Genomic DNA, 13332 nt, shown 5'->3' with positions numbered 1-13332 from the left:
TGGGGACTCATTCACATGCTCTTTGTTCTGTAACTTGGCGTGGATGGACACAATGACTTAGCCAATATGGACTCTGGCCACTGGGCCCTGGGGCTTCCCAAAAGCACCCATATAGATTGGGAACAGCATGAGACCAGACATGAATGTTCACTGGAAAGGGCTGTCTCCAAAGTCCCTAGGGCAGCCCATAGAAGCAACTGGCTACATACACTACTGAAAATGCTGCTGTTTGCAGCCATTGTACACTGGGCTCCCATTGGGGGAAAGAGCATGGTCAGCCTAGCTATAGACCATCCTTAACTCTTAGCAACCACTAATCTAATTGTGTCATTTTGAGAACATTATATTATAAGTTAAACCATGTGATAAAGATCATAATATATGATCTTTGGCTATTGGCTTTATCCCTCAGCCCAATGCTCTTTAGATCTAACCAAGTTAACAACTTGGATCAATAAATAGTTCATTCCTTCTTATTGCTAAGTAATATTCATTCCATGGTGTGGATTATCCATTTGTTTAATCATTTACCAATTAAGGGAAACTGTAGTTGCTTCTAGTTTTTGGCTATAACAAATAAAGCTGCTATGAACAACTGTATACAGGTTCTTGAGTGGACATAAGTTCTTTCATGGTAAATGTACATTTACCTTTGTAAGAACTAAAATATTTTTCTAGAGTGGCTGTACCACCAGGAATGTATGAATGATTCAGTTTCTCCTCATCTTTGTCAGCATTTGGTATCGTCACTATTTTTAATTTTAGTTATTTTTATAGGTGTGCATTATCTGGTGATCTTAATTTGCATTCCCGATGTTTAGAATGGCTAAACATTTTTTATGTGTTTGTCAACCATGTATCCTTTTGTAAAATACTTCATGTCTTTTGCTCATATTCTAATTATATTATTTGCTTTTTACTATTCAGTTTTGATGAGTTTTTCATGTGTTCTAGGTACGATTCCTTTGGCAGAATATGGTTTGTAGCTTTTTTTTTTTTCCATTCTATTAACAGGGTCTTTCATAGAGCAAAAGACAAATATTATGAAGTCAAAATTAATCATTTTTATGATTCATGCTTTTGTCATCATTTCTAAGAATTCTTCAGCAAGCCCAAGGTGCTGAATATTTTTTCCTGTTACCTTCTGCTTAGTTTTATATTTTATACTTAACTCTATGATCCATTTGGAGTTAATTTTTGTTTAAGGCATGAAGTTTAGAACTAGGCTTATTTTCTTCCCCTAAAAGATACCCAAATGCTCCAGCAGCATTTGCTGAAACAACTGTCCTTGTCAAACTGCATTTACACCTGTCAAAAATAATTTGGCTGTGCTTGTGTAGGCTATTTCTGGATTCTCTATTCTGTATTATTGATGTTATGTGTCTATATCTCTTGCCATAATACCATAATCATTTTCTGGAATCAAGAAGAATGACTCTACTTCATTCTGTTTCAAATTGCTTTTTCTGGGATTTTGATGGGCATTACATTAAATCTGTATATTGATTTGGACAGAATTGACATCTTTACTATATTGAGGCTTCCAATCCATGATCATGTCTTTCTACTGGTTAAAATCTTTGATTTCATTAGAATTTTGTATTTTCAGAATATGAACTCATACTTACTTCATTAGATTTATATCTAATAATTCCACTTTCTATTTAATTGTTGATTACTAATATACAGAAATATAACTAATATGTCTTATATTCTGACCTTGCTGAAGTTATTTATTAGTTCTGGTTTTTGTACTGTAGATTTTATGAGATTTCCTAAATAGAACGTATTACCTACAAACAGGGACAATTACTTCATTTCGGATCTGTGTACCTTACGACCTTTCTATCTAGCTATATTATACTGAGAGGGAATTTCATATAGACAGCATAAAGCTAGGTGATGTTTTTTCAATCCACTCTGCCAGTTTCCATCTTTTAATTGGGTATATTTAGACTATATGTATTTAATGTAATTACTCTTATGATTTAAGGTGACTTTTTTGTTCACATTTGTGTTTTGTTTTTGCTGCCTTCCTATGGATTATTTGAACATTTTTTAGAATTCTATTTTAACTTATCTACACCGTTGCTGAGTATATCTCTTTGTATGGCTTTTTAGATGTTACATTATATATTCATAACTTATTACAGCCTACATTTTACCAGTTCAAATGCTCCCTTTAGTCTCTTCAATTAATAAAATGCCTTAAATATTTCCCCTGCATGCATAAGAACCACATTTGACAATTAAATGTGGTACTTATCTAAATTTCTTCTCAGATGAAATTTCTCAGATGAAGAAATTTAGATAAGTAGAAAAAAAAATCTATTGCATTTACCCATATTTTTGCTTTAAATGTTGTTCTAGTCCTCCAAGACTCCTCTTAACATTTCCTTCCCAGAGAGATTCCTTTTGCTATTCTTTTAGGGTAGCTTTTCTGGCAACAAATTCTACTCGATTTCTTCATCTGAGAATGTCTTGATTTTCCCTTCCTTTTTAAAGAATACTTTTGTGGATCTATTACTGGAAAAATGTTGTGCCACTTCCTTCTGACCCCATGTTTTTAGATCTGATGTCATTTAAATTGGTGTTCCCCTCTACATAATGAATTATTTCTCTGGTTTCTTCAGGATTTTTTTTTTTTTTTTTTGTCTTTAGTATTCACAAGTTTAAAGTGTCCTGGCTGTGGATATCTTTGGGAGACAGGTAAGCATTCACTTACCTTCTTTAATGTCTTTCGTCTCTTGCCAAATTTGGGGAATATTTAGCCATTATTCCTTCAAATACCTTTTCAGCTTCACCCTTTCCTACCTATCTTGCTGGGACCACAATGATCCAAATGTTTTATCTCTTGTTATGGTTCCACTTGTTCTGAGCCTCTGTTCGTTTTTTCAATCTATTTTTTCTCTGCTGCTCAGGTAATTTCTATTTTTCTATTCTCAGGTTCACTGATTCACTCCTCTCTTCTATGTGTTTTGTTGCTTGAGAACACAGTTTTTAATTTCAGTTACCGTATTTTTTCTTGCAATGAAACACACATTACAAAATTTGCCATTATGGCTTTTTATGTGTACAATTCAGTGGCATTAAGGATATTCACAATGTTGTGCAACCATTCCATATCAATTTCCAGAACATTTTCATCATCCCAAAATAGAAAACTCTGTACCCATTAAACAAAACCTCTCTATGAATTTTCCTTTTCTAGGTACCTCGTGTTAAGTGCAATTATAAAACATTTGTCCTTTTGTGCCTGCCTTATTTCCCTTAGCATGTTTTGAAGGCTCATCCATGTTGTAGCACTGTGTCAGAATTTTATTCTTCTTAAAAGCTGAATAATATTCCATTGTATGTACATACCACATTTTATTTATCCATTCATCTGTTGATGGACATCTGGGTTGTTTCTACTTTTTTGCTATTGTGTAATGATGCTATAAACACTGATGTGCAAATATTTTCTTTCTTTTGACAACAGCTATCCTAATGGGTGTGAAGTGGTTTTAACTTGCATTTCTTTAGTGGTTAGTGATGTTGAGCATCTGTTCACATGTTTATTGGCATGTGTATATCTTCTTTGGAGAAATATCTATTCAAATCCTTTGCCCAGTTTTGAATTGGCTTTTTATTGTTGTTGAGTTGTAGTAGTTCTTTATATATTCTGGATATTAATCCCTTATCAGATACATGATTTGGAAACATTTTCTCCTATGCATTTTTTTTATCCTCACCTGAGGAAATAAATGTTCCATTGATTTTAGAGAAAGAGGGAGGGATGGAGAAAGACAGACAGACAGACATGGATGTAAGAGAGAAACATCAATCAGTTGCCTCCTGTATGCACCCCGATCAGGGATTGAACATGCAACCTAGGCATGTGCCTCAACAGGAGATTAAACCCACAAACTTTTGTTGTATAGGAAATACTCCAACCAACTGAGCCACTGGGCCAGGGATCCTATGCATTTTTAAGGGTCTTTACTTTTTTAGAGCAGTTTTAGATTTGTAGAAAAATTGATCAGGGATTACAAAGATTTCCCATATATTTTTTTCTCCCACCCCCAAACACACACACACACACACACACACAGTTTCCCCTTTTATTTACATCTTGTAATAGTGCAGTCACAATAGATATACCAACATTGATAAAACATTATTAACTAACATCCATAGTTTACTTCAGGGCTCATTTTTTGGATTGTAGATTTTATGGATTCTGACAAATGTATAATGACATGTATCCATCATTATTGTATCATACAGAATAGCTTCACTGCCCTAAAAGTCACATGTGCTCCATTCTACATCACCCCCTCCCTCCACATCCTGGCAACCAGTGATTTTTCTTAGGTCTTTGTTTTGCCTTTTCCAGATCATATAGTTGGAATCATAGAGTATGTAACATCTTCAGATTGGCTTTTTTTTCACCTAGTGATACGCTTTCAAGATTCCTTCATATCTTTGGGGGGCTTGATAATTCCATTGTATGGATGCTCTACAGTTTATCCATTCACTTATTGAAGAACAACTTGGTTGCTTCCAAAATTTCTACTTGGTTGTTCTTTGTATCTGTTATTTCTTTGCTGAGATTTTCTATGTTCTTGTGTGTCTCAGACAGGCCCAAAATTGCTTGTGTAAGTATTTATAAGATGGCTGATATCTTGATTGTCTTTTCTCATTGAAATTGAGATCTTCCTGATTCTTGGAATGAGGAGTGATACTTTTTTTAATTGTAACCTAGTATTCTAAGACTCTGGCTCTGGTGCTTTAGTAGACTTCCTATGACACTGCTACAGCTAGAAAAGAGGGACACTCCCTTGTTCCTACTAAATGGGATGAAATCCAATTTCTACCCAAGGTTTCCATGGACACCTGAAAAAAGTGAGGCTTCTTGTTACTGCTAGGCAGGATGGCCTTACTTCAGGCTTCTTACTAAGCCTCTGCTGACGCCACAACAGCTAGGAAGAACAGAGGTGCCTCATTACTACTCTCACATGTCCTCCACTGCTACTGTGGGTGGGTGGACTTGTTAATGCTGGGTCATGGCAAAAGCCCTAACTCTGCATTATGTCTCCTCTGACACCACTCCAGCAAGGAGGAAAGGGGGCACCTCTTACTAGCAGGTGGGGCTACATATGCTAACTTCCCATATGGTTTCCCACTGACACTATGGAGTTGGGAACTGCCCTTACTATCTTGTGGGCACAGAAGTCTTGGTTTCCAACTCAACCTTCCTCTTTGACACCACCTTGTTGGAATGGAGAGCTTAACGTGACAGGTGCAGTGTGGGTGGTATGAGGTGCAGCTGGGACTCCTTGTTACAGCCTGGTAAGGGAAGAAACTTAGGCTCTTTAGTTAGCCTTTGCTGGCAGGAATGGTTATAGTTTTTTCCAGTGTTGCTTAGAGTAGGCAGTTGTTATCCAAAATTAGTCTGTCCTGCTAGGCTCTCCTTTTCCTAGTCCTTTGGTTAGAGAGAGATGGCCTTTCTAAGATCTTTTTTTTTGTCTATACCCATTGTTGTTTCTGAGTGCCAGTTTTTCCCACACTTTCTGGAAATATAAAACAAAACGAAAATCCAGGAACTCACTAACATGTCATTCATTGTGTGTTGAGGTCCCTAGCCAGGCTTCCTTCTTCCTCCCACCTTACAGTGTTTTATGTTTGCTTTGTACATAATGTTCAAAGGTTTTAGCTGTACTTAGTAGGAGGAATAGCAAAAAGTAAACCTATTCACTCTTACTATAAAGGCAGTTTCTTTTAATGGCCTTTATTAAGCAGCTATACCATGTATTAGGCACAAGGAGAAGAGAAACAGTACTGAACTTGATGTTCAGAGAACTGGGTTCAAATCCTAGCTAACTTGGGATTTCAAAGAAATCCTAGCTTTGTCACTTGCTAGTCCAGGATCATAATTCTTTAACCTCTTGAAACTTCAGCTTCCATGTCTATAAAATAGAAGTAACATCACTATTTCACAAGATTGGGATGAAGTAAGATTATGTCCTTGAAAGCATCTAATACAACATCTGGCACATTGTTTGCACTTACTGACTCTTAATCTACGTGTCTCAAAATGGTTAAGATGAAAATGAAATGATTTTAGACCCATTAAAAAACATAAAATCAACACTGAATTAATATTTATTTTCCATCTTCTTATTTTAAAATAGGCCCCAGCCCAAATTAATTCAGGGAAATGCATATGTAAATGAAATATAACCTGTAATTTCAGTGTAGAGATGAATTTATCTTGATTTCTCACTTCTTGTTCTAGCTGAAGAGTATTCTGGTATTTTTCAGCTTCAGAAAATGGAGCCCCTAGACCAAAATCATGTTCTTTGGTGGTAACCTAATGGTAAAAATGGGAATAATAACAAGGCATTCAGTTTAAAACAGCTTTGTGATTTCTCATAACAATTAATAAATTTAAAAAGTATGCCCTGGCCAGGGAGCTCAATCCCTACAAGCCAAGTTTGTGGGTTTTGGTCCCCAGTCAGGGCACATACAAGAAGCAACCAATTAATGAATAAATAACTGAATCAACAAAATGATGTTTCTTACTCTCTCTAAAAAAATTGAAAATTAAGAACATTTTCAGATATATTTTCAATTGTTTTTAACCTTGTCACACTAGCAAAGAGGATTTCCTCAAGTTTTACTTTCTTAAAATTTTACTTTTTCTGTGTTTTCCAAATATAAAACAACACCACCAAACATACTGCTTTTCAAAAAAGACAAGGGACTTACTGACTCACTTGGAACTTAAGCATTAGATCCCACAGAGTATTTCTAATAATAAATGATGGGCTTTATGGGGTAGGATGAAATCCTAACTACCATTTCTTACACAGCTTCTGTTGAAAAATATGTTCCTACTTATAAACATTTGACTTAGAATAATGGATTCAAATGACTCCTCACTATAGCAGTAATTTTCAATTTTTAGTGAGTATACAAGCCACTTGGGAACCTTGTTAAAATGAAAACTTTTATTTTAAAAAGCTGCTCAGTGAACCTTATTTTGTTTTGCTAGTACAGAGAGTAGACCCATTAAAAAACCCATAAAAGGCCCTGGCTGGCATAGCTCAGTGGATTGAGTGCGGGCTGCTAACCAAAGTGTCGCAGGTTCAATTCCCAGCCAGGATACATGCCTGGGTTGCAGGCCATAACCCCCAGCAACCGCACATTGATGTTTCTCTATCTCCCTCCCTTCCCTAAAAATAAATAAATGAAATCTTTAAAAAATACATAAAAGCAGCAATGAATTACTTTTCACTCTTCATCTTCTTATTTTAAAATAGGTCCCAGCCCAAATTAATTCAGAGGAATTAAGTAAAGTCTAAATCTGCCTAGCATTCAAAGTTCTCCATAATTTGGTCCAGTCCCCCATCTCCAAATTTATCTCCTACTTAACATCTCCGAGAATTCCTCTATTAAAGACAAACTGTTCCAGACTACTCCACATATTCTTTATACATTCAAAAACATGTTATCTTTTATTCATAAGCCTTGCCCTCACCCTCTTCTCCATTTAACTAAAGACACTTCTAAGGTTCAGCTTAAATTTTATATTCTCTAGGTTTTCTCTGTCTTCGCCATTGCATAGTGATCAATTCTTCAATAAGACTTCTGTATATACTGGTTACAGTATATCTTCTTCATAAAGTATTAAAATATTAAGAATAAGAAAGATCCTAGAGCTCTCTGTATTCCCCCCAATCTGCACAGAGTTGTTTGTATAATAGGGAGATGTCATAAAAATTTCTAGAGGTTGATAAAGAAGCAATGTACTAAAGCAGATAAAACTGAATTTTCCTTCTTCTCTTTGGTAAACTCAACAGTCAAGTGGGGATTCTATTAAATTATCTATCAAAGTAATCTAGAAATTAATAGTAGGATGAGGCTGAGAGATTACCTGACAATTTTAAGTAATCATATTAACATTGCTACTTTCCTTGCACTAAGGCAATAAAAAGGGAAAGAATCAATATATCTGAAATGCCCATGCCTAGCCTGCCACCTGAATATCTTCCACATTCCCGTGATCTCTAAATGGAACTATGAATGGAACTCGTGTTCCTCCTGTACATATCTCAGAGAATGCATGTAAAAGTACTGTGCAAGCAGTAAATTGTTATCACAAACACCCAAGCTAGAATCACAATCATTCTCCAGTGGGAAGTAACATAGCAAGCACTGTGGTTAAGAGCACGTTCATTAGCATCAGACAACTAGTCTGACAACTAGTTCATTAAGAGCATGTTCATTAGCATCAGACAACTATTCTGATGCTAATTGTGCTAGTTCTGCTGCTTCTTAGCCGCATGACTATAGGCAACTTATTTCTCTGGCCATGGCTTCATCTATAAAATAGGAATGATAACAGTATTTGCCTCAAAGAGCTATTGTGAGGATTAAGTGAGTTAGTATACGTAAAGCACTTACAAAAGTGCCTGGCAAAAATAAGTGCTATATATTTTTATTATTAACAATTACTATTATTATCCATTCCTCTCACTGACTCAACTTACTAATTGGCTATCAAGTCCTACTGATCTTTTCACTAAAAACTCTCAAATATACTTCTTCCATCCCTATCACTGTTTCAGTTCATACTCGACAGAAAGAGTCAGACTGGAAGAGTACATTTATTCATTTATCAAACAAATTTATAAATAGCTAGAATAACAATGAACCACTATTAGATTCTGGTGATAAAAGATGGAAAACACATAAAAAGCTGTAATTTCAACCCTCAATAAATTTAGGGAAGTCCAGAACAAATAAGTCAGAAATTAAGAGTACAGCATAATTAGTGCCACATCAGAGGAACACACATAGATGCTAAGGGAATACAGAGAAAAGGGCTACAAAAAAGTATTTTTGAGTTCTACTTCCCTCCAAAAGACTTAGAATATAAAAACTATGAACATACACCTATCAGAACACTAATAAACACATTATATTGTGTTTATTGGATGTCCACAGCCATTACAACTTTAACATGTCTAAAACAGACCTCTAATTCTCCCACCTGCAATTCTGCTCTCTACTCTATGTCTACTATGTTCCTTCCTATGTCAAACTGCACTATCATTGGTCAGCACCCAAGGTAAAAAACTAAGGAGTTGTCTTTGTTTCATCTTTCCCCAAACCCTATCAAATCTATCAATAAGCCCTGTTGGTCCTAACTCCAAATCCACCCACTTTTCTGCATTTTTATTACCATCTCCATGTTTCAAGTCACAATGATTTCCCACATGGATAACCAACAACAGTTTCCTAGCTGATCTTTCTGCTTCTGCTGTTGCTCCATAGAACTATTTTTCAAACTGAAATCAAAACAATCACTTTAAAACAATGATATCCTGCTTAAAAATACTCCAGTGGCTTCCCACTGCAATTAGTATAATTTCCAAATGTTTTAAGCTCCTGTGTGATTTGGCCCCTGCCTTCACTTCCCAAAACAGACCTAGTACTTACTCTCTGTTCACCAATGAGCTTTATCGGTTTTCTTTCTGATCCTCCACTGTGCCAATATTATCCTATTTTGAAGCTTCTGTCCCAGCTTTGCTTCTGCCAGGAACACTCTCCCCAAGCCCTTTTCATTGCTGGCTCCATCTTACCCTCAACCCAGCTCTTCCATTGAAATATCAGAGGGTCTTCCCTGACCTCTTAATTAAAGTAGCCTCTCTCCTACTCACTTTATTATTAGGTTATTTATACTTATACTATTTGAAATCATATCATTTATTTCTTCACTTGTCTACTCCCCTTCTAGAATGTAAGCTCCAAGAGATCTAGACTCTTATCTAATCAGTTACAGCTCTCTAATGCTTAGAAATGTGCTAGGCACATAATTGGTACTCCAGCCCTGGCTGGTATGGCTCAGTGGATTCAGTGCTGGCCTGTGAACCAATTGCCGGTTTGATTTCCAGTCAGGGCACATTCCTGGGTTGTGGGCCAGGCCCCCAGTTGGTGATTGACATGTTTCTTATATATCAAAGTTTCTTTCCCTCTTTGCTCTCCCTTCCCCTCTCTATAATAATAAATAAATAAAATATTTTTTAAAAATGGTACTCAGCCCTGGCTGGCATAGCTCAGTGGATTGGGTGAGGGCTGCAAACCAAAGCATCGCAGGTTCGATTCCCAGTCAGGGCCCATGCCTGGGTTGCAGGCCATGACCCCCAGCAACCGCACATTGATGTTTCTCTCTCTCTCTCTCTTTCTCCCTCCCTTTCCCTCTCTAAAAATAAATAAATAAAATCTTTTAAAAAATCTTTAAAAATTTTTTTTTAAAAATGGTACTCAATAAAACATTTTTAAAATAATCAGTTTTAGTGATTAGAATAAAGTAGTTTTAATGGTAGGGATGGGGTGAAAGTAAATTTGATGAGGACTAATAAATAAGTATTAATAAAAAGGAAATAGAAAATGTAGACTTCTTTTAGGAAGTATCATTGTGAGAAGAGAGGTGGAGTGAAAGTTAGAAGACCGAGGTTGTTGAAGCATCATTACAAAAGAAGAAAAACTTGTTTCTTAATTCTCTTTACATCAAGGAAGGCTTCCAGAATTAAACGAAAGTCCCAGATCCTCTTCTAAATGCAGACACATACAAAACTTTACAATTTCAGGGTGTTCAAGAACTCCCTAAATTCTTGTACTCCAGGTTAAGATGCCCTATAGTGTAAGCACAATGAAGATTGAAAGACATGGGTTAATGTTAACTAATGGAGAAAGGCCACTGGGTTAACAAAAAGGAAACCCAGGTAAAAGGTGTGCACTGTTCACTGAGACAAGAAAGAGAAAAGCAAGTGCAGGTGAAGAGTTAGATAAGGGGTAGAAGTCTGTCTCCTCCGAGACAAAAAAGAAAAAAGCAAAGTCAGGGAAGATTAAGATGAGAGGTAGAAATGTGAAGATCTCTCTGCCTGGTAGCATTTTAATTTCTCAGTGAAAATGGAAGTTAAATCATGTGCTAAAAAGTATCTTCAGTGTTGAGCAAAAATATCAGGTATATAACATGCTCAACGAATGTCTACCAAACATTTTGACAGAATAATTGAAACTACGGGAGTATTTTATATAGGATTCTGAATTCTAGTCCCACAATACATCAATTTGTTTTCTTTTATAAGATTGTCCCCAAGTAAGCCTGGCTGGCTTAGCTCAGTGGATTGAGCGCGGGCTGCGAACCAAAGTGTCACAGGTTCGATTCCCAGTCAGGGCACATGCATGGGTTGCATGCCACAGACTCCAGCAACCGCACATTAATGTTTCTCTCTCTCTCTCTTTCTCCCTCCCTAAAAATAAATAAATAAAATCTTAAAAAAAAAACCCAGCAAGACAGATTTTAAAAAAATTGCCAAGTGTTTGACTGATAAATACTTTGAAGTAGAAAGGAGTACCCTCACTTACAGAAAGATATACAGAGAACCATACAAATTTTGAACAATTTTGACATAGGTTTTTTTTGTTTATAATAAATATAAGTGAACAAATGTTTTGGGAATTCACTTCAAACAAAACAGTAAGCCACAATGTTTAACCTTTTTTATGAAAAAGAAGTAATCTCTCTTAGTCATTCCATTTAAACCCCAAGTCCTCATTTCTCTTCAATTCCAATTATACTGTAAAGAAATAACTTGTCTTTTAGAAGAGCATAAATAAATGGCCTTAGGAGAGCTACCACTTATCAAGACCTCTTGGAAAGACAAAAGTTCAAATAGCTGTTTCCAAAAGGCTTTTCTGAACTTGTGAACTAAAAGAATTGAATGATATATAATCGAATGTTAGCAGCATAACTAAGACATAGAATTGCCTTACTAACTAGCTCACTTTAAATAATTATCATGGGGAAAAAAGATTAACACGGGGTACATGTATATAGGGTTCATGTATATGAAATGTAAGTGTTGTTCACATTTATCAAAAACTGTAAAATCCTTAATGTCCACCAAGAGAAGAGTAAACTGTGGTATACTCTTACAACAGAACACTAAACAACAAACTATAAACAACAAGGATAAATCTTTAAATCAATGTCAAGTAAAGAAGCAAAATGCAAAGAAACACTTGGTAAAACTCCATTTATATAAAGTTCAAAAACAAGTCAAACTAGAATATGCATGTTCACATATAAAGATGAAGGAACTATTAAAAAAATAAAAAGCAAGAAGTGGCTATCATAGTGGCTACAACCGGGTGATGGGAAAAAGGGATAAATAATAATACCTGCTTTAACTGCCTCTTTATCTGGAGTACTTTAAAAGCGAATTATCTTAAACAAACTGCACTAAGCAACTAAAAAGGAAGACAAAAAGAGAGCCCAGAAAATCTCTACAACTTTCAGAAGATAAACAAAATAGCATATATTTGGGAAGCTGCCATTAATTAATGCCAAAGTTTATTATTTAAAATAAATATTTCATTAATGTATCTTCCTAATTATGTAACTAATTTAGATTGATTTTGTTCATTAATTAAAATACAAACTAAAATCAGTTTTATCCTGGAGACAGATTTAAATGATGTGACACTTTCCTTTTATAATTATAACTAACCTGTTTTTGTTAGACTTTTAAAAAATCAATTGTTATTCTACTTATGTCCTTATAAGTAAAACAACAACAAAAATGAAGTGTAGTTGAAATGCTGATAGAGAAAATTTAAAACACCGAATATCCTGAGATATAAGGGCATGTTGTGGAAGAAGAAATATTCTGGGACACTATCATCTTTGCAAAGTTTTCCTGAAGCCGCGATACTTGACTTTATTTAAAAGAAAAAAATGTATTCCTATGTGTATTTAGGTCCATGATCTCCTCAGTTATTCACTTTGTCTCAACTATTTTTCCAAATAAAAGTCAGCTTACCCTGCCTTTCCTACTGAAATAATTGTATGAGATATTCATGCAATGCCTATGTAATCTCGGCCTCCCAAAGTCTATAAAGAGGCTTAGAAGCGAGAGATTGGGAATTAGGATGAGCCAGGTTTAACTCCCAAATCTCTGACTTCCAAATTCCTCGGCTCTACTCCAGAGCGTTTCTACACCGAAAAGTTCCCAACAACCAAATGGAGAGCTGTCGCAAGAAGCGAAGCGGTCACCATAGGAACTGGGCTCAAACCTAAGCTCCTAAGAAACGGCAACAGAAGCAAAGTTTGCTACAAGAGGGCTTCAGGGACCACAATCCTGTCTGCTACTGCCGCTCACAGAAGCTCAAGCAGTGAATACCTACCTCGGTGTCACCCACAGCCCCCAAACCCCCGCCACACAGTCCTCTTGCAGCTGCCCTCTCAGAAGCCTTCCCGCCCAGAAGCTGCTTTAC

At 35.9% G+C, this 13332-nt stretch overlaps 1 protein-coding gene and 1 non-coding gene across 8 annotated transcripts in view; both read right to left on the bottom strand.

Moving 5' to 3' along the window:
* TSGA10 (testis specific 10) overlaps positions 1-13332 on the bottom strand; it is a 158069-nt gene that overhangs the window by 144305 nt on the left and 432 nt on the right. For 6 of the 7 annotated variants that reach the window (XM_036028303.1, XM_028517269.2, XM_028517268.2 and 3 more), the window contains exon 2: positions 6227-6355. Coding sequence is in view for 3 of the 7 variants with exons in the window: in XM_036028301.1 (XP_035884194.1) it covers positions 6227-6355 (129 nt within the window). In the remaining 4 variants the exon portion in view is untranslated. Of the gene's footprint in view, positions 1-6226; positions 6356-13242; positions 13325-13332 lie in introns of those variants that run through there. The other variant, XM_036028302.1, reaches the window with a different exon arrangement.
* LOC114501141 lies at positions 159-289 on the bottom strand. Its single transcript, XR_003684905.1, has one exon. It is a non-coding gene; the product is annotated as a small nucleolar RNA SNORA70 (small nucleolar RNA).

The sequence above is a fragment of the Phyllostomus discolor genome, chromosome 6 (assembly GCF_004126475.2).
Source record: "Phyllostomus discolor isolate MPI-MPIP mPhyDis1 chromosome 6, mPhyDis1.pri.v3, whole genome shotgun sequence".
Classification (NCBI taxonomy): domain Eukaryota; kingdom Metazoa; phylum Chordata; class Mammalia; order Chiroptera; family Phyllostomidae; genus Phyllostomus; species Phyllostomus discolor.
The sequence above is the reverse complement of the archived record's forward strand: the minus strand, read 5'-3'. Positions and strand labels throughout refer to the sequence as shown.